Source organism: Aythya fuligula, chromosome 5 (assembly GCF_009819795.1).
Source record: "Aythya fuligula isolate bAytFul2 chromosome 5, bAytFul2.pri, whole genome shotgun sequence".
NCBI lineage: Eukaryota > Metazoa > Chordata > Aves > Anseriformes > Anatidae > Aythya > Aythya fuligula.
In genome coordinates, this window is record NC_045563.1 from 62,428,822 (window position 1) to 62,452,883 (window position 24,062).

The window sequence follows — 24,062 nt, forward strand, 5'->3', positions numbered from 1 at the left end:
TTAGCAACAGGTGAGTCTATCAAGTAAGAAATGCATGGCTGTCACAGTTACTCCTTCACTTTGCCACAGGAGGAACAACTTCCTTGATTCCTCCTCGTAAGGTTAAAAAAGTTAATATTGAAGTTACATATTTTATTACATTCCAAGGCTATCCAGTTAGTGCAGAATGTTAAATCAAATTATACCAGCTGAATGATATTTAATGTAATGCTCACAGCCTTAGGCTAGTTCGCTTGAACTTTAAATTGTACTAATCTGTTTCAAACCAGTGAAGTATGAAATACATTGTATAAAGAATACATTAATTTAAGAACAGACAATACTATCTCTTTAATTTTTTTTAAAGAAAACGTCAATACCTTTCACCTTAAGAAAACATATTTTCATGCACAGATTTCAGTTCTGCACAGAATCCTCCTGAAACATACTGAGAAGCCTGGTGGTATTAGGAAGTTTAGAACAGTCACCATTTTGAGGGTACAAGACACAACTGCTGAGTAATATCTGGGGATATCTAAAAGCAACGCTCAGGATGCCAGGTTACCATTTCTCCCCCATGTTTGAGATCATAGCTTTGCTACTGAAATCAGTGCTGTTACAAAAATATCCGTGGAGCAAGTCACACACATAGGTCAGAACATCACGTTAGAATCACTACCACAGACCATCAAATGAAGTACAGCTCTGGTTGTGTAAATGCCAAGAGCGTCTCAAATATCCAAGTAACTTTGAATTACAGGGCTATCGCCTCTGAAACTCCCTTGAAAACACACAAAGCATGTATAGCTCTCAGCTTAAAGGAATAAAATAAAAAAAAAAAAAATCAGAACAAACATTGTAAGTTAACAGGAAAAATAATGGGGACACCATGGCAGTACTGTATTGGAAACAGTTTCCTACTCGTACAAGCACTAATCAGCAAGCACCTTTTCACCTGTCCTAATACTGAATTGTATATTTTTTAAGACTCCATTACAAGCACAGAAGACATTTGCATCTTGCTAGGAGAGGGATTCCCTGAATGTGGTAGCTTTGGAGATCACACTTGTTCAGCTAATTGGACTTCTCATTTCCTTCCTTTTCCATTTAATCAAAATCTGTGCTCCCTGGAAATGCCCAACCTTTTTCGATACAAATTTCCTGCAAAATCTAATGATAGTTTGGCACAATAAATACACTACAGAATGGTTTGTGAAGCAATTGTCCTGAAATTAAGTAAATGTTACACAGACACTTACAAATAGCCACAAGCAGCAGCTACTTCAACAACACAAAGAGAGCATGCTGCTGTGTTTGTGCTCAAGGTAAAGCACAATTTCCTAGAAACCCCTTACCTGTCCTCTGGATAAAGTGTCACTTAGCTGCCCACAAAGTCACTTCTGTCAGGAAGCAGAGGGTTATTAAGCAGAACCGCACACACAACGCGCTCCCTGGAATCAGGCTTTGCCGTACTGCAGACAAAAGTGGCTGCACCTTCCACAGGGTACGCGGGGCTGCTCCCCCCTCTTCAGCAAGAAATGCCGACAAATCAGCAGGTCAAAGAGATGTACTGGCCCACTATGAAGTGCATTGTATTTTTCTCTCGCCTTCCTTCTTGCTTTCACCTTTCTGAGGTTCATTCAGGCCTCTCTTAACTTGCTTTGGTTGTATTTTTCCTGAAGTGGTGAAGTAAAAATCCCATAGAGAGAATAAATAGCAGCATCCTACTTCCCTTCTTGCCTGGGTCTTCTCTCAGTCATCAGAATAACCTGGAGCAAGCATGCAGAAGGGAGGAGTAGAGCTTTTCCAGGCTCAGGCAGCAGCAGGTCTTACACCATTCACTCCCTCAACACACTTTGCAGACCATTCCCTAAGTATTTTTCTTGCCTTACTTCCTCACTGCTACCTCTAAACAACTGTGCTAATTTGTTTTAAGAACCTGTACTTTGCAGACAGCTCATTTAAATATATCATTATTACAGCACCGTGGGTGAAGGGGAGAATAGTCAGAAGCCCCAGAGACTTGCTGTTTGTACGTATGAGAATGATGCAATTTCTGGATCTAAATAGTAATCCAACACAGAATTACAGCATTCAAACAACAGAGTTGACATATTAAGAGATCAGGAGCCAAATTCAGCTATGATGCAATCATGATGCCCAGATGAGGTCCATTATTGTTATCAAAATCTCTAGATATACAAAAAAAACTAAGAGCTGTTGACATAAAATATGTAGAGTTTGTATGTAAACAATATTGGAGGGAGGAGACAGAAATGTTTGCATAAATATTTTTTTTTTATAAGTTCATTAATTTCTGCTGTTTATCCATTGAAACGATCGTTTAAGACACCAGACTTCATTGCTAAAGGGATGGGCACAAATTTAGAAAGGCCAGCAAGGATCCTAATGTTAGATTTGAGCTCCGTTTCAGTGTGATATGCAGGATAAAACCCTATTGTAGAACGATATGCAGGATAAACCACAGATAAGCTGTTCTCTATGAATTTGAGTTACCAGGTAGTATTGAGCAAGCACTGAAGACCACTTTGTGCTGAACAGACTCCCAGGAAGTTTCATCACATGAGGTATGTGGAGGAGTAGTCTTACACATACATCCTTCCAGGGCTCCACTATTCCTTTCACAGTAGACTACTGCACCTGAACACCACCACAAAAAACACCAGCCCTAGAGAATAACATGCTTAGAGAAGCGTGTATGTTAAGTATGCGTGTGTTCAGTTTATATACATACACACACTGGAGCCCTGGACAGCTTCAACAGCAGACTTGTACCTTGCTGAAGTGGTCTGCAGCCCTTCATAAGGCAAGTGTTCATTTCCACTCCTGCACTCCCATCAGCGATAGTGAATAGAGAGCAGGCTGGGGAAAACAGAAATTCAAAGGCAGTGGATCCAGTAGTCAGACACAGACACTCGGTCTGGGCGTTCCAGCACCATATCCAAAATCAGCTTTTGGGAAAACATTAGGGTTCTGCCACCAAAGCCCTCTCAAGCGTATGCCATTCAAGCCCTACCGTATTGCAGGTCACATTTCTCACATACCACAGCAGTTCCTCTTCTGTTAGTGAAAGCTTCAGCGCTGCACTGAACCCAAGGAATAGTAAGTGGACATCACGGCAGCGACCCCTGTACGGAGTGTTCCAGTGTAAAAGCACAAAGATGTAAATTTGCTGAGTGCCCTCAAGTTTTTAATCCACCTGTATTGCAGCAATCTAATTTGTAAGTGAAAGAGCCGTAGATAATTTGCAGCAATCATCCCTGAAAGTGCAAACTAACCTCTGCACCACGTATAGAAACTGAGTACAAAGACCTTTTGAACATCAAAAGCCTCACCTCACAGTTTTCTTTCAAGGTCTTATAGTCTGGTCAGGCCTAAACAGAAAGAACCCTCAAGCTGGTTGTCTGGGAAATAAATCAATGCAGGTAATTAACAGCCTATTATTATCCCGAGAATTGATTAGCATAAAGAAACAAACATTGGAGCTATCATACACACCACATTTATACTTGCTGTCCACATGTTGCACCTATTCCTCTGTTCTTTTTCCTCCAACAACCATCAGAATAATTATTCTCAGAGAGCATTAGCTACAGCTCAAACTGCAGACATAATTTACACTTCCTTAGAGACCCAATTACAGGTTATAGGAAACAGTTCTGAATACAACCTCCGACTTCACATCTTCATATTTAGCTATCCCCCCATTGTTTCACTTGCCTTTTGGATCTGGCATCTGAACAACAGTGTGAGAAGGGCTGAGTAACCTTAAATCTATTTTAGGATGACTAAATAAATACATTATGAACAGTTTCCATCCTTGGAATAACCTTTTTACTTCCCGTTTTAGAAGCGAAACACATATTTTGTGTTAAGTGGATCTAATTAAAGCAAATTGGTGTTCTCCTTCAGAATTAATAGGAATGATGCATTGCATCACTTACCATATATGATTGCATCAAAACAAGCTTATTTAGGGCCTCTAGATATGACAGTTGTAACACCAGGAAGGACAAATTGTACTCCACTCTAAGCTTCAATACAATTCAAAGAACTCTACAGAAGTGTATTTTTCTTATGTACAGACTTAGTACAAGACAAGGCATTGTGTGCTGGCACCTGGAGGCTCCTCTTTATGCTAGTACACCATGCTCTTAATGCCAAAGCCTAGAGCCACGGGAGTCCAAGCTCAACCTTCTTGAAACAAACCCCTTGAAGGTAACTTTGAAGACAGTAAATGCAAGCATGACCAATGTTTGGCAGAGTTTTGGGTGTCCCTTGCTAACAAGCCATTCACAATTGGGAATCCACAGTTATACATAGCATCTATCTTATAAGATAAACTATACATTTTCAGCTGGAAATGATAGAATGCAGCACGTGGACGCTTGTCAACAGTCACATTTGTTCTCTTTAATAGTCTGGTTTCAGTTTGTCTTACCAGTTCAGTTTGCATTTCTCTCATGTCACATTTCTTGGCATTTAAGTGGGGATCTCGAACCCTTCGCTGTGCATAGAAAGCTAACAAGAAGCAAGTGTGGATGGTTTTTGACTTATGCATGGAATGTGAAAAGAAATTATGCAGCCATTTTCTACGACTTTTATTATCCAAGCTAGAGAAGCACAAAAGGGCAAAGCATGTTTTTAAAATAGTACTTCAGGAAAAAAAATAGCCCAACATACAAATTCAATACAAAAACATAATACAATTAAATCCACCACTTCCCAAAGCAATTTATAAAGCTGGGCAACTGCTAACTTCATTTTACAACTGTGAAGCACAACGTAGGGGTCAGATATACCTAATTCAGTCACAAAATGGAAATACTAGGGTTTAATATCAGTTAGAGTAAATCTGCAAGGTTTTCTAGTACATCTGTTCTCATCTGCCTTGTTCTCAAAGGCCTAATTTGCAATTTAAACAGTGGTTGCCTGTGATTTTTTTAAAAAAGAAATACAAAACAACAACAAAAAGCCAGCCCTCAAGCTGATACGGGCTTCCAAATTGTGAACTTTTCACAACAACAGACCTCCACTTCTCTTTCAGCTACTTCTGAAACTATTACATTGGTGATATTGAATGTATTAAAACAACATCGATCGTCAAATATCTAAACGAGAGAAAGAGCTGCAGATAAAGGGTAATTTATTTTTACACATACCCCCAGCTCAGAAAGAAGGCATAGGCAGAGTAAACTGGATGAATTTGGTTTTGAATGTTTTCAGTCCTCATTAGGAAGGTCAGGCCCAAGAAGCCAAGGCATCACTCAAGAACCAATTGCGTGTGTTTTCATGGTGAGTGGCAACGTACACAGGCAGAATTCGTGCAGTAGCCTGAGAAAATCATTTCAGGAGATTTAGGAATTTTCTGTTTTTCTCATCCCCAGTCTCACTCTTTAAAACTCTTCCTTCCCATGTACGAAGCAGACTAGAAGCAAAAATCATGCAGATCTGTAGAAAAGAATAAAAGCAATTCTTTTTTCCAAATGAGGAGAGGAGGAAAAAAAAGGAAAGTGACACTGGCCTGCAGAAAAAGAAGTAAAAAACTGAGTAACTTAAAGTCCCCTTTATATTAGAAGCACCTGTAGGAGCCAAATTTCAAAAATTATTTTCTTGTTTCATTTAAATTGCTATCAAACTCTCACTTCTCACAGCTTTGAATACATTCTGACACGTATGCAGCTTTTCCGTAGGAACTCAGTCTACCTCAGAACTTTCATTCAGGGCATACCTTAAGACTGAGATACAGGTATAAAAGTAAGCATCCAACATCAACTACCATCAAATATCCAGACCACTTACCTACAGCTCTTCAGCAATCTTAATACAACAACAACAAACTATTTATGTTGATATACTGCTACTTACACTATGACATATCGAAACCCACAAATTAAAGCATGCATTTGCAGCAAATCTCAGATTGACTCCACGTTCACTTTTTCTATTCTTATATGTTGCTTGAGGAATTCATAGCAAGTGGCAAATGCATTTTACTCACAGACAATATTTCACACCTCAGCTGAAGTCGCTTAGCACTTGTTTTATTTACAATTCATCATTGACACAAATGTCTAATCATACTGAAAGATAACATTGAAAATTGAGCAGGTATTGTGCCATCTGCACATGCAGATGAGATAAGCAGTGCTAACATCATGCCATCAGCAGATTTCACAAACTTATCCTGGCTGACCCATGGTGGTTGCAGTTACAATCAATGATTTAAGAGACACGTAGGTTTTCTCTTTTTGCTGCTCTTGCTGTTCATATATTAATCAAGTCTTTGCACCTGGTGCCTCCCTTCATTTACACTGGGTCATCACTGTTCATTATTTCTTTTCTCAGTCATTTCTCTAATCTTGCTTTTTCCCCATAAAAGTTCCCCACCAACAAGAGAATGAGGAAGTAAATGGAGAAACCTCAAGAATACAGAAATAAACTAGTCTTTGTTCTAATTTGCTCTAGACAAATAATTCCCGATCCCTGCTCAAGTGCTCAAACAACTATCTTATATTTTAATGACTTGTGAGAATCTGTAGCTGCATTTCATCCAATATCACCAAGTGGCAAAACTTCCCTTTTCCGCTTCACAAACATAAACAAGTGGGAGAAAGGAATAGCTTACATGTCAAATGAGGATAAATTAAAGTAATGTAGTGGTTGTTTTATTATAAAGTAGGTACCTCTGTCTGGTAATTTAAAATTTTGAGGCATTTAATCAAAATGACTGCCTTGCCTTCTGTCTCCTTCATATCACCTGAATATCTTTTTCTGTCTGTACCCTGCCATGAATAGCCTTTCTCCTTTGTCATGAAGTTATCCCCTTTTCCTTTGCTAGCCTTTCAACAGTGACCTCCTAACACTGTTTCTATTTTTTCTCAAACCTCAACTTACCTAGTTTATGTTCTCTTGTCAGATCATCATCACCTCAGGGAAAGTATCTTCTCTTCCTACATGTTTCTAAAATTTGCTTTGGAAGAGATAATGAATGATGCCACTTATTCATCTGGAGTTCAAAGCCTGTGAAAATACCAGTCATCTACGTGCCTTTGCTCTTCTTATAAATTAGTAATGAGTCTGGAATGTTTCCCTATGGTAATTAAGCCTCATTCATTTAAAGTGACTGCATTCTGTGATTTAAGTCCTATTCCAGAAGATGTTACATATTTTCTATGAACATCATTACAAAAACCCGTGCAGATAACTTCAAGATTTCAAGAGCCACAGTCTCAAAATGCTTCTTGTTCTCACTAGCTTTAGTCAGCTTGTTAGGGTGAGTTACAGTACATCCTATAGTTGTAAGTATTCAGATAGGGTGAAACCACATTTATGATGAGAAAAAAGGAAGGCACCAGGAGTTTCAGTGCACCACAAGAGTCATATTCTAATAAAAATTACTACATGCTCCTTTAGGATTTATTCATTTTTTAAGCAAAGCAAATATCCACAATGTCACACTTGGTAAATGCAACCAAGGCCATTCTGGAAAATGTAAAGGTTGCCTGACTGTGGCATTTCTATTCAAAGCACTGCTGTTGACTGGAAAATATCCTGAAGGAGGCTTGCTCTCAACCCACCCTTTGCTCATACAAATCTGCATTCTCCTAGTTTGTTCTTTTCAAGTAGTGCGTTAGAGGAGCAGGCTACAAGAAGTATTCCCAATACATCTATTTTCATAATACTGTTTTACAAACAGCATAAGCCAAACAGATTCTTAAACATTACCTTCATATAGAACTTCATATCCAGTGGGAATACAGCTATATCCTTGAATCAGATCTGGAAGACAGTCCTTACAGAAGGAATGAAGGCAAGGTAGCATTCTGGGGTCTCTCTTGCCCAGATCCCGTTTGCATACCAAGCAATTCCTCAGCAGATCCAGAGTCCCCACTGCCGTTGGCTGAAATTTGACATCAAAAACGTGGAGAGTCACAAAATGGCTCATGACAACCCCTTCACTTAACAATACACTTGATCACTCAAGCACAAACTAGAAGGCAACAGCGGGATGCACGTTCTCAGAAACAACATTTACTTAGCCCTTTTGAAGAAAGAGGAAGTCCCTTGCAGCTGAAAATCACATACCCATTAAAAAAAAAAAAAAAAAAAAAAAAAGAATATCTTTGCAGATTGTTGTGCAGGAAAGTGTGGTTTAAGGTTTACAAACCATGATCCCATTATCTCTATATAGTACTTGCAACTTTTGTTTAAAAAGAAAAAAAGAAAAAAAAAAAAAAAAGAGAAGAAGAAAAAAGAATAAATAATCTATTCTATTGATCTACTTACAAAGCTGTTACCAGCCTGAATTGTCACACGCTGTACATTTCCTGGCAGAAGCACTGAAACTGTGCAATAAAAATGATGCTTTTATAATTTCACCACAATATTTTATAGCTTGCAGGTAAAGAAAATAATGGTAAGTATAACTGATCATTACCTCCATCATTTCAGCAACACCCATTAGAAAGCTGCCTTGAGAAATGTAAAATATCTTTTGCTAACCTTCTTCACAGAAATGTAATAAAATGCACTTCACAGTGCTCAAATTTCACCTGTCAAGATGACCACAGATCAAATTATGGACCAAGTCAGAATTTTCTACATGCAGGACAGCATTCCCCCTGCCAACCTAAGCTCCCCAAGGTAAATTGAGTATTTTGCAGTTCATGTTCTATCCTTGATTCTGAAATTTATAAAGATGTCAATCAGGCATAGCCTGCAAAGGGACACTTTTGCAAGTTGCATCAAGGAAAAGTACATACAAAAAGTATGTACATGCTTTTACATAAAAATACAAGAAGTTGCATTTTGCAAGGAAAAGTACATACGGTCTCATCCCTCCAGGAATCACCCTTTCAGCTGACTGAACCTCCTTCCTGGGGCCACAATCCCATGTAGCTGCCACTCTGTTGGCACGGTGGCCTTGCCACCAGCAGTACGTTACTTGCAGCTATCTTCAGATTTCCCCATCACAGAACAGCGACTCTAATCCTAGAGATATGTATTCTCTTGGAGGATTCCATCTCAAGGCAGATTCCAATTGAATTGTTTAACAGACAGATCTTTTTCTACAATGAAACAAAATTGTGAAGGTCTCAGAAGTTCACAACCAGCCTTCTGTGTTTGTTGTCATTGCTATTTAAGAAAAATTGGACTTTATGTTGAAGTCACCATAATACCTCACACCCAAAGCCCACTTCTAAGAACCAATGAAAATAAGTAGATATCCATCAATTTTACTGAATTCACTTCAACAAATTCAAATATACCACTAAAACTTGTGACTGGAATTTCAAAACTACAGGTCCCTTTGGAAAACAGCTGTGGTAGTTGTACCTGTATTTTAAACAGTAAACATTATGAAAGTGTTTATTGTATGAGCTCACTTTTTACAGTTCATCTTCATCAACCATCTTTCGGAGACGAATGTGATTAGGGAAGCACAGCTTTTCAGCTTGCACCATCTCCTTTGTTTCTTGCGAGTGCTGTTGCTAAGCAAACAGACCAAAACCTGCAAAAACATGCCATGTCTGCGATAGGAAGTTGAGGTCTTAGGCTACCGCATTGTTCAGTCTGAGAAACCACAGCCCAGGACCAAAGTATCGATGCACAGAGAATCAGTGCAAACACAAAGCCAAATATTGGGAAATGCTCTATCACCATAAAGGCCAAAGCTGTCTGGATGAGCCAGAAGCAGGTTACCATACATTTTAATCTATGCTTTTTGCAGAACGTGTGAAACTACGTGCAAGTTTTTTGGTAGGAGGGGGAAGGATGAGGGGGAGATAAAGTGCTACTTTCCTGCTGAGACAGGTATGCAAAGCAGCAGTCAGGCAACTACATCACTAGTGACTTGGCGGGGCTGGTGGGAAACACCAAGTCCAGCAGCTGCAATTACAAAGCAAATAACTGCATCTGGAGGGATGTGGTGAGGGTGAAGAGGCAGGACATGGGACAGAAATGGATGAAGATGGGGTTGGTGAGCAGGGGGAGGCAGCTGGCAGGCAGCCACACCTGAAACAGGGAGAAAAGCCCCTAGCATTTCGCCTATCAGCTCGAGGAGGAAAAACAAAAGGTGCTGCACAGTGTTGGGGGAGCTGCTGCAGGACCAAAAGATCAATGACAGCCCCTGGAGGGCAACAGCCACAGCAAACAAATCAAAGGGAAGCAGCCAGGTATCACAGGACTGAAACTCCCAGTGAAGCACCTATGCATTTCACACAGGAGGAGTTTGTAACAGGTATATTCCCATAGCTATATTATTTTAGGGATAAAATCCCTATGCAAGACTTTCAATTTTCAGCATTCTGTTCTCTCAGACCTAATCAGGTGATTTTTTGTATCTTCTTCTTTCAATTAAACACAGATATTGCTACAGCAATTTGAAATGTTGTAACATAAACTTTGCAAGCTCCACCTAGAATTCCTTCTCGAATTACTTTATTAGCAGCAGCCCCTTTTGTCCTTTGAGGAAAAAACAGAGAGTGAACGTGCTGGACAAGCCCTCACAGCAGCTTCTTGTTGGGGGTCTGTGGAGCTCAGCCAAGGCAGCAGTGTGTGGCAAAACCTGCCTGCCTGATTAACCAGGCTCCATGCCTCACGTCCCCAATTCCCGAAGTAACTGTTTCAAAACAATAAGGGGGTGGAGGGGAATAAAAATCAGCGACAAAGCAAAACGCTGCGTGTGATTTCTGATCTTAAACCATCACCAAATCGGGGCTCCAATCCCAAACGCTTGATGACTTCGCACACAAATACGAGGCGAGCCGGTGGGCGAAATTAGCCCGGTTAACAAAAGCAGGCGGTAAAAATGCAGCGAAATTGCGATTTAGTCGGCCCTCGGCAGCATTCTCTGGCTCTCCGGGGACCGGCTGGGGAGCGAACCCGAACCCGGAGCGACGCGCGGCCACAGGCGGCCACCGCCGCCCGCCCCAGCCCCTCAGCGCCGCCCAACGGCCGCGACCGAGAGCTGCGGGCGGGACCAGGGCGCCCGCCTCAGCAAGATGGCGGGCGGAGCGAGGGGGCCCGGCAAACTTCTGAGTACAGCTGCACAAAATGTCCAAGAGTTACTTAGAGCGTTAACATATTAGAACATTACGCTCCAAAGAGTTGAGAGCAGCGTCTGCTGTGTGCGTTAGCCACGTGGAATCGCTTGCTGATTGTGTGCACTGGGTGCTCCTGTGTGAATCAAGTTTACCGCTGTGACTGGGGTCTGGTCTTTTACAGTTGTTACCCGTCTTGCAGCCCCATCCTCAGCTGCTTGAAATAACCAGAAGCTGGACTCTCACCTGCCACAGCCTGTAGTCCCCTTGGGAGACATTTTTCAGCTCCTCCCCACACTGTACCTGATGGAGTCTACCATAAACGTAGACTCCATCTATCATAAACGTAGACTCCAGTCTGCAGGAGTGGACCAAGGCAACTTGTAAACACCAGTGAACGCTTGTATTTCATCGGGCTTTAACCTTTGACAGCAGTTCAGTAGTGTAATACATTAGGATAAAGGCATCCTAGCACTCACCAAGATATTGATCTTAAAAACCTCAGTATTTTACAAACTTTAATGCAATGTGTCAACTCTACCCTAAAAGCCCTGCAATAATCCATGCCAAACACTAGGTTAAGAGTTCATTAACTGGGATTGTACCAGGTGTACTAGAAGGTAATTTGTAGCATCTAGGGATACTTTAAGACTTATAATGCTGAGCATTATAGTAACAGTTTGATTTTAACCATCATATAAGGATTCTGCTTTGGCATACCTGGCCAACCCTTGCATTGACAACCAAAATCCTATTTTGACATTACAATAATGCAAATGTTTTATAGAATCATTTTAAATACGTACAGAAATTCACATAGTGCAGCTCTACAGCTGTGGCATTGCTTTTCATTGGCTGTGTACGTGTTTGAAGCTACCTAGCACCATTTGTCCCACAGAAGCAACTTCAGGAATCATATGCCCTACACTTGAAAAGGAGGTTAGTCGATTGCAAAAATGAAGTTAAGATAATTGTGTCATTGAGCAAGGAAGGCTTGGTGTCACAACCACTTCCCTGGGGAGCCTGTCCCAACGCCTGACCACTCACTCGGTGAAGAACCTTTTTCTAATACCCACCCTGAATTGCTCCTGAGGCAGCTTCATACTGTTCCCTCAGGTCCTACCGCTGGTCACCAGAGAGCATCACCAACTGGAGGAGTTGCACAAACAGAGGAAGAACCTATGTACATCACTACGTTGCAAAGATAAAGCAGCAAGGTATCTCCTCTTCACATGCCAGACACTGCTGCAGCCAGGCAGTTTCAAATCATAGCAAGCATCAGCCAAACCAGTGATCGGAAACAGACAGAAATCACTAAATCACAAGACTGAAGTCAGGACAGTGTGTGAACAAGTCAAAAAATTCTATCAAGCAACACATTTTATACATTGTCTTTATTCAAAACTTCAAATAAAACAATGGCCTTTATGCCACAAGCACACAGGCACCTCCAACTTCTTTGATCTTCTCCTCTGCTCTTCTACTGAAGAACTTTGCTTTCACAATTACAGGCTGCTTGGGCAGTTTGCCCTTGCCCAGGACTTTGTAGTATCCCTAGAAAGATTAAAAAAAAACAAAAAACAAAACATTATGTGTTTATAATCAGCTTAAAGGCTCCTACATTCACACCTGTCTTTTAGCACACACCAGTAAAAAACAAAACCATGATCACCACCGCTGACCTCATTCATTGTCCATCTCCAATACAAGACTGGTATGAATGGAAAAATATATCCCACGTGATCTAGTGGCGCTGCATTCACTCAGAGAAGTGGAAACTATAAAGTAAATTGAAGGTTTTGGTAACAGAATGTTGGAAGCTGTAATATTCCCAGTACTACATACAGAAAACACCAAGGTCTTGTAAAGAAGCTGCCAACCACTTCCCACAGCACAGAGCAGCTGGCTGCATTTCTGCAACAAACTACTGACTACCCACTTGCGTCTGGCCCACGCTCTGTACCTGCTGGACATCCTGGTATTTCTGAAGAGAGCAGAAGGCTCTTCTGCACATCTTAAAAGTAAAACTGAAGAGTGCCAATGCGCCTGTGTGGTTTATTCTACTCTGCGAGCTGTCACAGCAATAGTTCCCCTCCCCCCTCATTTCACTCCTGTCCTTTGCATAAAAAGGACAACCACAGCACAAGACCCGTTAATACTACAGCCTTTAAAGTCACAGCTTGTTAGAAGAGGTGTGACTGGACAGCAGAGGTATTTGGTACACGTAGGTAATCTACCTACTTCGTAGATTAGTTTCACTACCCCCTTGACAGACTAGTTAGTGTCACTGATTTGGTGGCTGACTGAGATATGAAGCATCTCAGCCAGTGAATGTGGATCAGAAGTTTAATGTCCGAGAACGATAGCACACCAGAACAATCGCAAGTGTAAAGATGTGACTCTATTCTCGGAACTAGAAGTGACTTTATAGAAGTGAGAATAGCTCTATCATGTTTTCATACCTACTTCTGGTGATATTTTGAACAAGTAATTTTTCACCACCTTTCAAAAATAAGTCATTTTTACAGGAAAAAAACATAATGTCAGTACTAGCTTAATTACTGATATGCTAAGATACATGAATTTGTACTGAGAAGTCTGCAAATAAGCTGCAGTGCATGAGTATCTATAGCTTACCATTTTGTTACTTGGATGTGCAAAGCTAAGTTACACTTCAAGTGAGCAGAAACTGCAGATTTGAATCTGAACAGAAACTTACTGAGCGCACAACATCGATGACTGGGGCCAGTCCAGCCTGGTTTTTTGCGTAATTGAGCCTTGTCTGTTCAGTAACAAGGGTCCACAGTTTATCCAAATTGACTGTAGGACAGAACTTTTGGTTTTTCTTCAAGTGATAGTGTCTCATGCCTACTTTTCCAAAGTAGCCAGGGTGACTGTGAAAGAAAACACATTCCTCATTAGGTCACATCTCTAATTCATCCTAAACAGGTGGGACTACAAATCAACACTGATACAACATCTTACTTACTCAAAACAATCAAAAGTAAAGTTTTATCTTACTTTCACATTACACGTTTATTTCTTTAATATATGTGGTATCTAAGTGTAATAATCATTGCTATGCAAAGCAAGGGCCCTTTAAGCATCTGTTCTCCCTTGAACTCACAACTTAATCCTCCTCATGGTGAGTGTGGTCCAATCCTGCATTTTCTGAGCAAAACCAACTCAGTGCAAGATTGTACTGCAAGAAGAGCTTCAGAGCTCCTGTCACTAACCCGGTAACTGACTGAGTCAACAATGGCCACAGCCAGTGAATAAAGATTAGTGGTTACTTTCCGAGTACTCTAGCACACCAGGACAACAGGCAGTGTTCAGATGTGACTCTAGTCTCGGTGGAGAAACAAGCCTTGCCTCTACGGCATGCAGCTAAGTAGAATGTAGTTTTGATTTATACAATGCTTCAGATTTCCTTAACATTTTGTGGGCACATCTGTTAGTATGGACAACGGTGTAACTGGCAAGCTTGGTCAAGTTTACTGCAGTGATCTCTCAAAGATGCTTGGCTTAAGAAAAAAAGGCCCCTAAGCTTAGAGAAAATGGGGACACAAGTTGATTTCAGCTATTAAGCTTTCACGTTAGAGAAAAAGATACATGGGATTGTAGGGAAGTTTGATGGTTCACATAAAATTTAGTTGTTTCTGCTTCAGCAACATGCACTTTGCTAGCACGTATTTAAAATGTTAGCTTACTATTTATCAAAGTTAATCCTGTGATGGTGCATACCACCAGCATTACCACGGCCTCCAGGATGTTTCCTGTGTTTGCCTAAAAAGAAGAAGAACAAAGTTGGTTAGACTAAGAATATCACATGTAATACTTGATCTTAGGAACGCAGGGTCAACTTAAGCTAATTAATCTGATGATAGCAATCCTATCCTTCTGCATTTATATCAGTTCAGCGAGCTAAGCCAACTAAAGACTAACCCTAGACAAGAAGAAGAAAAAAAAAATAAAAAAACCTTGTCTTTAGCACGTGTAAATATGAGAAGACACCAGTGGCAGCACAACCGAGCTGACAAGCACAGGCAGGATGGGCCGGAGTTTACAGTGGCACAGCATCAGCCCGCAAGCTCAAAATGTCGCCCAGCCACGTTCTCAGGCAGCACCTACCGCCCAAGCACTACCCGAGCTAACTCACAAACCCCGTCCGACAGGGACGGGCAACATCTTAGCGCAGCATTTGGGGCACCCCCCCGCGGCGCAGCCCCCCCCCGCACAGGCCGCAGCCCTCGGAGCTGCTCGCCGGGCCCGCACCCGGCCTCCCCTGCCCGCCCGCGGGCCTTGCGGAGCCGCAGCCCCCGCTTACCGATGCGGCCGTGCCCGTGGCTGACGTGTCCCCGCAGCTTCCTCGTCTTCCTCAGCCGGGAAGGCTGCGGGCAAGCGGCAGAGGTGAGCGCGGCGCCACACGCACCCCCCCCCCCCCCCCCCCCCCCATCTCCCCCACCCCACCCACGGCGCCGCCACGGCCCGCAGCGCCCCGCCAGGCCCCAGCGGCCGCCCCGAGCCGCCCTCAGCGCCCCGAGGCTGGAGGAGCCCCCGCCGCCATCGCCACCCCCGGCCCCGGCCCCGGCCCCGTCCCGCACCCACCATGCTGCCGCCGCGCGCGACGGAACGGAAAGGAGGCCGCGATCGCGAGAGCGGGGGAAGGCACCGCCGCCCGCGGGGAACTCTCGCGAGACTTCGCTGAGGCTCCTCCTCTCCCCCCCCTCCCCGCCTACCTCCTGAGGGGTGTGGGGTAGGGCGCTAAGAGCAGTGCCACTAAACGCCACAGGGACAGTTCCTGGGCAACTCGAAGCGAGTGTTGCCCGCGTGGTTGTTTATTTCAATAAATCCTGCACCAAAAGGTGTTAGGCTTCTTTGTTTCCCCCCCCCCCCTCCCGTTTTGAAGCGCACGCCTCCGCGCTAGTTTTCCCTCAGGGCTTCCTGCGCAGCGCCCGTCGCCTCCGTTTCCTTCCCAAACGCAGCCCGGGTTTTGGCCTCGGCTGGTTGTTTTAAACACAGGCCTTTAGAAGCAGCCGGCTGATGGGCACAGCCACGGTGCGAGGGCCAGGAAGGCACCTGCAGGCCTTAGAAACGCGGTTGTCGCCCTGAGTGGTGTGCTCCCCTGACTGCGAAGCCATGCTGACGGGCAATTTATCGCTCAAAAGCTCCCAGCTTAGGTTTTTACAGTGCAGATGGAGGAAAACAGCTTCTGTGAGGGAGATGTGTTCACACCACATTCTCTTAATGCATGCATCCCGTGTCTCTCTCACATTCCTAACAACTCTTTTCATGTCAACGCTACCATCAGCCAACGATGACGTTTTATCAATCATTTTCTCAAAAGGAACATGTATTTACACACACATTTACTGTTGTTTATGAAATAGCCGGCATCCACCTGTACAAGTGAAGGCTATTGCTTCTGCTCTGAAGAACTACATCTGGGAGACATTCCGTAGCTTATAACATATTACAACATAAAACCTGTAGAAATTAACATCTGTGATTACACAAATGCTAAATGTTTAATGTAAATTGTGATTACATTTCAATTGATCAGAAGCGCTTGATATTCTACATTCTACAGGTGCTTCTTTTCATGTACACTTAAGCTTTGGTATATACTCGAGTGTAAGGGAGGTAAGGTAAAAAGGAAATGACTTCACCTTTTTAGTGAAAAAACCCTCAATTTTGTTCTATGAGGCTGATAGCAAACCAGAACCACTGCCAGGTTAGGAATTGCGCAAGCCTCAATGCCAGTTCAACTACACGAAGAAGTCACACTGCAAAGAAGAAAAATAGTGCTCTTTTTTCTTTAAAAAGAAAGCTCTAAGTCATTTTCATTAGTCATCAGACTTGAAAGAATATTCAAGTATTTTCTATTTTCTTCTTCAGGCTAAGGAAAAGCTAATAGAATCTCTTAACAGCATTTATGTTACCAGATTAAAGATGAATGTGGTACTTGGGTAGCACTTGCTGCTGTGCAGAGGGCCATGGCAAGCTAATCATTCCTGCCCTGCTGAAGAGCATTCACCACCATGCAAGCACCACCTGAACCAGACTGCAGTTAATGCAAAAGAAAAGCAGATTGTCATAGACTGCAGCTGATTAGCTCATCAGAAATTTAAGCAAAATATTTGCCTGCTACAAGCTCTTCTTACTCTACTTGGATCATTTAACCAAATTAAATGTAAAAACATATGTAGCATAAAAACAATGTGAAAATATCACAGTTCAGGATCAATTATCTATGATACAAAATTTGCTGCTAACCCGTGTGAAGAAGAAAAAAGGAAAAATGTTTTAAGAGATGCTTCTGTTAGGATAAAATTAACAAAATGGTGGTATAAAATGCCATGTCTTAGCTCTAATAAAAAGTGTTAAGTAGAAGGAAAACCAAGTTGTATCATGAAATAGTAAACCTACTGAGAGGCAGTTTCATAATAACCTTGTTTTTTGTGTGTTTTTTTTTTTTTTTTTTGTATTTTAATTGCAAATTCACGTTCACAAGTTTCTCTGGTTTTTGTACCCACTCAAAATCAGAAGTCTGCAGAGGTTTGCAAAGAATATAAACAAACAGGTGTATTTACATAGTTTATTAGGAACCATACATACATACATTAGGAAAGGATGAACTGTACCTATTCGTTGCAGCTTGCATGTCAAGGAACGGAGATCTCCTCACGGTTAGCAGTCTTAGTGCAGAATGGATTACAAGTAGTTTACTGACCAGAGTTCAAACGGAGTGGAAGTTTTGTATTGTGAACCAAGTACCTCATTATCAAGTTACTTTGTTATTTCTTTCTTTTAAAATTAATTAGAAGAAAAATCAGGAAAAAAAATACCAACTCTGCCACATGAAAACAGCCCCCGCGCATACAACCTCTCCCACGTACCCCAGAGCTCATTCATTACCGCAGTACTCAGGCATCAGTGTAGTTCTCACAAACATTCCCTGAAGTCAGTGGTTCTGCTGAGACAGTCAGCTGCACATAATCAGCTATTCATTTTTGCACCAAGCATAACTCATTTCATACTAAAGAAAAAAAAGCACCTGTTATTCTCAGGAATATACAAATATTTACCACAGTTTTTCTTGCTCATTACAAAATCAGTTACAAAAGCTTACAGCACATTATTTACAAATTCCATCCAAATACATAAAGGAGTCATCGTCTGACACACTGTAACAGCATCGGTAGTCACTCAAAGCTGCGGTCAGCTTTTTTCATTCTCCTCCCACATCAAAATTTGGAGTTGCAGGGGTCTCGAGGACAGTGTCATAAATAGTCTTTGGGTTGATGTTTCAGCAGAAAGGGTTTAATTCTTCTTGTGAAGGAACTTCATTTTATTTCCTAAAGAAAACACACCATCAGTCACTAGAATATACTGAAAAAGCCAAGTGCAATCAAAAATCCCATAACAAATGGGTCTGATTTGTACTGTAGTTGCTATAGTGACTCTTTTACTGAATACCGGCAGAGACAGCCAACTGGCGGTCTTCGGCAGCCAACCTTCTTATTTTTTCTTCCTCCTCAATTATGCAATTGTGTTTTCCGTGCTTTTTCTCCCCAAATGAAGACATTCACAGAGGTCATAATTAAATCTGCTTTTTGTCAGGTTTAAGTACGTTTTCACTTTTTCCTTTTGATACTTCCTATCACCAAAACCACCAGTTGATCATCTCATTTCACCCCAGGCAAGGCTCTTTTGGATTTAAACAACAAACAACCACCACCAGACATGCAAACCCCTTTCAGAAACACCGGTAAAGATTGTCCTCACCGAGGCCTCGCAGAAACTTGTTTACTCCGCTCTGCTCGGTGTCCGGCAGCTCTTCCAAATACTGCTCAACCCTCTGCTCGAAGAGACCTGCGGGACAGGGGGGAAGATGGGGCTGGGCAGAGCGTGGGGCAGCACAACCCGCATCCCTCCGCATCCTCCTGCATCCCCCCGCATCCCCCTGCTGCTCGTCGCCTGCACAGCTCCACGGCAGCAGCACTGCTGTGGCTCGAGCAGGTTTGCCTCCGAGTGATTTAAGGTGCTCAGCCGTGGATTCTCCTGGTTAAAGCCTTTGCGCAGTCGCTACTATTTAGCCCCATGAGAGGCAGGTAACACACTTCTGGAGGCTTCTCAGCTACCCAGAATTTGCTAGGCTCCGACAGCAAATGCAGATGCAAACTGTTGGATCAGCGTGAAACGTGCGCGATCTGTATCGCAGCAAAGGACATCGCCCTTACCTTTTGCCCTGCATTTTCTCAGCTCTCTGTCCTGGATGAAACCAGCAAACATTTGGGATTCCATGAACACTTCCAGGAAGCGCCGGATACTCTTAGAGGCCACAGATTTACGGAAAGCCTCCCTTTGGAAGACACGCTCTCCTTTTTCATTCTGGGTTAGGAACAGGGAATAATGGCCAATGGTCTCCACAAAGAATCGGATAAAAACCTCAGACACTAATCCATTCAGGGTGTTACATTCTGCAAAACAAGGCAGCAGTAAGACACCAAAATCAGCTGCTCCCAGATCTGTCAGTTTGTTTTGTCATCCCCCCCTGAGCCAGGTACTGTCATCTAGCAGTTTACTGATGCTAATAACTGAAAGGAGTTGTACCAAATCCTTTGCGGCCATGGATATGTGTCAGACAGGGAAAAATGTAACAGCTTTATAATCAAGAGTGCCAGCCTACAAAACTGGAGTTGTGTAACCAAAAATCAAGAAGAAATACAAATCCTCATGAGACAGCTCAGGAAATTAAAAATTAAGTGGGTGCCTCATCAAAATTATACCTCTTACTTTAAATCTGAGTGTTTTCTTAAAAAACTTCTGTATGACTGCGAATTAAAATGTTTGCTCTGGGGATAATGAACCTATACCCAAACAGATCAAAAAGGGTGTGTTATAGAATTTAGGTTTTCATCACTTCTGAGATGTTAAAATAATTATACATATGTAAAGCAAAGATGAGTAGAAATACATTTCAAAAACTGAATAGAGGCCCATTGCATACCATTTAACCAAAGTCAGTTAAATTCGCCCTGGGCTCTTTTTACAGTTGTTGGTGGGAAATACGAACCTTCCAAGGCAATTCAGCCCCTCTAGTACAGAAACCATCCCCTGGAGGTACCTGCTTCCCTCCCCTGAATATATCAAGAGTCAACAGCAACGCTGAATTCAGACACACTTCTAAACATGCATAGTTATCTGGATTGAACCAGGGCCAAGTTAACTGCAGAACTCTTTCTGAGTAAAGGCTTAAAATTGCTCGTGTGCATGTCAGTTGCAAAGAAACCAAAACAGACTGCTGATAATGTATTGCTGTGCGTTGATGTCATCAGCCCCATTCCATGTGTGCAGAGATTATCTTTGATACTGCAAAAGGTATCTGAGTACTAAAATCTTTCTTCCTCCTCAGTCAGAATACTACCCCCATGTCTGTTAACAATGAGCCCGTTTCCAAATGAACTTACCATCATCTGAGTCACTATCTGAGTCCTGATTTATCAGTTCGTTCTTTCTCTCTAGAGCCTGCTCCAGAGCAGCTTGCAGTTTTCTAGGTAACAGCGTGTCTTCATCATCCATCTGACAGAGGAAAAAAAAATCTTTAGATCACATTCATCACGTAAACAGCAACTATAGTACGTACTTTTGCACAGCTTAAAATTCAGAAGAAAAGCATTTTGTATCAGCTAGCTACTGTCATGTCTACGTAAATGAAATAATAAAAACATATGTGCAGCTATCATGTATTTCTAAACAAAATTTCTTGTTACTCTTAAAGTCAGAAAAAATCATTCAAAGAGCAAAATAATCCAAAGACCAAGGCAAACTTATATAAACTTGGAATCAGCTCTTTACATGCCAAAGAGTCCAAATAGTTGTTTTTACTAAATAAACACCATGCAAAACCTAGCTACATGTATACACAGCTGCTTGGTACTTGATTCTACTTATATTCTAGCATTTCTTGTTTTCTGGGATTTTGCCCCACTGCTCTCTTCAACTTATCTAAAGCTTATTCAGCAAAAGCAAGCGGACACGAGAATCGTAGCAGTGCACCCACTACTCACCAGTCGTGTCTTCCAGAGATACAAGGAAATTTACTCACCTAACCTGCAGATAGATACTTTTGAAGTTATCTAGTGCCATGTTACTACAGGAGATGGTGATCCTTCCTCTCCCTGCTCACAAGGCTCCTGCTTCTGCTACCACACTACTATTCTCTACCTCTCCTCTCTCTCAGAGACTTCCCTGCAATTGTTGTCCTTTTCACCCTCTAACACTGTGAGTTTTCTTGCTAACATGATATTGTTATATTTGGATGCTTTCTTTACACTGCAAACACAGTTCTTGATTTCTTCTGACATTTACGGCCTCAATCCCTGTTGGATAACCGAGGAGAGTAGTGCTAATTTGCAACTGACACAGAAAATGAGCATTTTTTTCCTAGTGTCTTGCCTACTGCACAGTTCCTGCCACATATCTCTCATTAATAATAATAATTAAAAACAAAGAAACAAACAAACAGCAAATAAACCTAGTAATTAGCAACCTGTCTAGGACTAAACAGGTTGCTAAGCTGTGTGGCAACACTGCAAGCTGTACTTTACCTGTCTGATGAATCGATCAGATCCCAGGTTAACCATCAAAGCCTGAGGAAATAAAACATTACAGTGAAATATGTATTAAGAGACAGAAAACATTTGTGTCTGCTTTTTAATGGAGAAAGATCATCTGAATGGTCCCAAGCCTCAACATGAATCAAATTCCTGCTATGAAAACAACAGGTTGATGAAGTTCTTTCTGTAGAGCTTAAATTCTAATTTATCATCATTATATACAACAGATCTAGTATAATGGATCTGTAAATATGTAAAAAAAAAGGAAAAAAAAAAGTTAAAAGGATTAGGCAGTGGGTTTTTTTCCTCACACTTAATGCAAGTTATTGGTAATCATTTTTGGTATCGTATGGATGACAAGTATTTCAGAGGGCTTCAGAGAAAATGGTACTGTCTTAAGCAGCAGGACTTCTGAAGTGCAAGGGTGTGAAATGTTGATGTTAATGAAGCACTGATGCTGCAAGAAGGAGCTGGGAAGATGTGGGAGAGCAATGTTAGGAGAGTGGGAAGAAAACAACAGAGATTTACAAGGACCTGATGCACACAATATATTGAAAGTGGGCACAAAAAATAATTTCATAGAAAAATGACAGGAAAAGAGAAGTAAGACAGAACAGTGTGGCCTTGAGGAATTTGGTGGTATTTTACTGGAAGAACTGATGAAGCAAAACTCTCATTTGAATTCCAGTATGGTATTAGCAAATTTTTAAGTTACCAAAAAAAAAAAAAAAAAAAGGGAGGGGGGCCTTAAAGGCTTTATTTTCTGTCCTGCCTATGGCTTCATGCACAACTTCCATTAGCATTAACAGGTGTCATAGCACTGGTATTTCATACTTCCTCTTGTTGTTCCAGGAACAACAAAATCAAAAGAAATGAGAATATTTACCCTACTTAATTGTTAACCAGGTTACGATTTGCTTCTCTCTGTCAAGGTGCCAGGCACAGAGAGGGGGATAAAAGAGAAGACTAAACTTACAACTGCAGTTTTACCAAAAGGCAGTTGTACATGAGAATTTGGCAGAGAAGAAACAAAGAGGAAGATTAAAAATTACACACACATGGACTTTTGTGCCTCTCTCCAGGGCAAGGCCAGTTTTAGTCCAGACAAATAATTTTGGTGCCAGCTCCTACCTCCTCAACAGGCAGCTCCTTCAGCTTCGGCAGAGAGCTGGAGAGCAGTCCCACCAGGAAGGGCGTAGGGCAGCACACGATGTCAATCATGGACGAGGGCAGCACAGGAATGAAGGTGTGCTGCCAGGAGAAGGGGTACAGCAGAGCCACCACGGCGTGCGAGCAGCTCGAGAGGGTGCTGAAGAGAGAGGAACACCTGTGTGAGCAGAGCTTGTCCATCCAGACCATGTATCACCAGCTGATAAACTTAGTGTGTTAAAATGCAAGTGCCCAAGGGGCTGCCCCCCTTTCCCCACAAGCCTTTCAACAGATTGCTTCTGATGTTCACCTTTAAGTGACTTGAAAATAAAGCTAAAAGACTAGAATCAGGTTGTTTCATCACAGCAGTCAGGAGACCACGATCTAGAAGACGATGTTTAATGTTCCCAACAATAGCAGCCACTTTGAATGAGTGCTTGAAATCAAAAACCGACTGCAGTTCTCAGCTGTAATGCCCACTTAAGCATTAACAATGCACAATATTGGTGTTCTTATGTCAAGCACTGATACACGAACAAGAGCAAATGAAAAAATAAAAATTGATGCAAAGCATTGTAAAGAAAAACTGTTAACTCAGATAAAAACAGAATAAAAATAAACCAAAAAAAATGCACGTTTCAAAGAAAATTAGTAAAAGCGACACATTTTTCAAAGTTAGTGTATTTTTGTGACAACAGCCTACTTTTAGTGCAGTGGATTTTGATGGACTTACTGACCAACTGTGGTGATCACGGTATTAACCCTGCTCAGAAAGGTGCTCTGAAATACCCATGTCAGCATACCCTAAATGCTTAATGTCATTGGCGGAACATATACTGCACACATTCTCCTTCCACCTACTGAATCTGATTCCCTTTCACAGTCACGTGTTTTCCAAACATTAAAAATAAAGGAACCCCATTACCAAGCCAGCTTTAACTGCAGGGGAATAAAGCCTCCGTTACAGAGCTTTGATTTTGGGCTGAATTACAGTGTCTGCTTCTTGCATGCTGAGGATGACAGAAATTTGGGATTTTACCCAGCCTAGCATGACTGAGCTAATTTTCTCACAGTGCAAACTTCTGCTGTGCTTAATGTAGCCACAAATAACTATAAATAACTAATAACTTCAGAGCGGTTATTGCTTGAGAATGCTGGGACAGAAGGGAGCAGGAAGGGGGCATGCCGATTTCTTTAACTGCAAGACTTTTTGGAAACTTTAGGTGGCATCAGACTTCCACTGGAA

At 41.9% G+C, this 24,062-nt stretch overlaps 3 protein-coding genes and 2 non-coding genes across 8 annotated transcripts in view; all 5 read right to left on the reverse strand.

Annotated features, from left to right (window-relative positions):
• Positions 1–11,387, reverse strand: part of TRIM66 (tripartite motif containing 66) — a 46,740-nt gene extending 35,353 nt beyond the window's left edge. The window contains exons 1-5 of the mRNA XM_032188565.1: positions 11,292–11,387; positions 9,397–9,494; positions 9,273–9,339; positions 8,290–8,367; positions 7,729–7,903 (exon numbers count right to left, since the gene is read on the reverse strand). Coding sequence (XP_032044456.1) covers positions 7,729–7,903; positions 8,290–8,367; positions 9,273–9,339; positions 9,397–9,494; positions 11,292–11,387 — 514 coding nt within the window. The remainder of the gene's footprint in view (positions 1–7,728; positions 7,904–8,289; positions 8,368–9,272; positions 9,340–9,396; positions 9,495–11,291) is intronic.
• A 1,035-nt stretch (positions 11,388–12,422) lies between these two features.
• RPL27A (ribosomal protein L27a) lies at positions 12,423–15,727 on the reverse strand. Its single transcript, XM_032189397.1, has 5 exons — positions 15,654–15,727; positions 15,373–15,436; positions 14,756–14,831; positions 13,765–13,939; positions 12,423–12,599 (listed from the first exon to the last, which is right to left on the reverse strand). The coding sequence occupies exons 1-5, from the start codon at positions 15,654–15,656 to the stop codon at positions 12,471–12,473; spliced, it is 447 nt and encodes a 148-aa protein (XP_032045288.1). The 5' UTR covers positions 15,657–15,727; the 3' UTR covers positions 12,423–12,470.
• Positions 13,325–13,457, reverse strand: LOC116490411. Its single transcript, XR_004253368.1, has one exon. It is a non-coding gene; the product is annotated as a small nucleolar RNA SNORA3/SNORA45 family (small nucleolar RNA).
• Positions 14,269–14,400, reverse strand: LOC116490423. The gene has a single exon (XR_004253380.1). It is a non-coding gene; the product is annotated as a small nucleolar RNA SNORA3/SNORA45 family (small nucleolar RNA).
• A 1,867-nt stretch (positions 15,728–17,594) lies between the features above and the next one.
• The window catches only part of DENND2B (DENN domain containing 2B), a 160,397-nt gene continuing 153,929 nt past the window's right edge, over positions 17,595–24,062 (reverse strand). For all 4 annotated transcript variants that reach the window (XM_032188240.1, XM_032188241.1, XM_032188243.1 and 1 more), the window contains 6 exons: positions 22,799–22,976; positions 21,659–21,700; positions 20,519–20,630; positions 19,289–19,528; positions 18,834–18,920; positions 17,595–18,403 (listed from right to left, as the gene is read on the reverse strand). In XM_032188240.1, the coding sequence (XP_032044131.1) occupies positions 18,369–18,403; positions 18,834–18,920; positions 19,289–19,528; positions 20,519–20,630; positions 21,659–21,700; positions 22,799–22,976 (694 nt within the window). In that variant the 3' untranslated portion in view covers positions 17,595–18,368. The remainder of the gene's footprint in view (positions 18,404–18,833; positions 18,921–19,288; positions 19,529–20,518; positions 20,631–21,658; positions 21,701–22,798; positions 22,977–24,062) is intronic.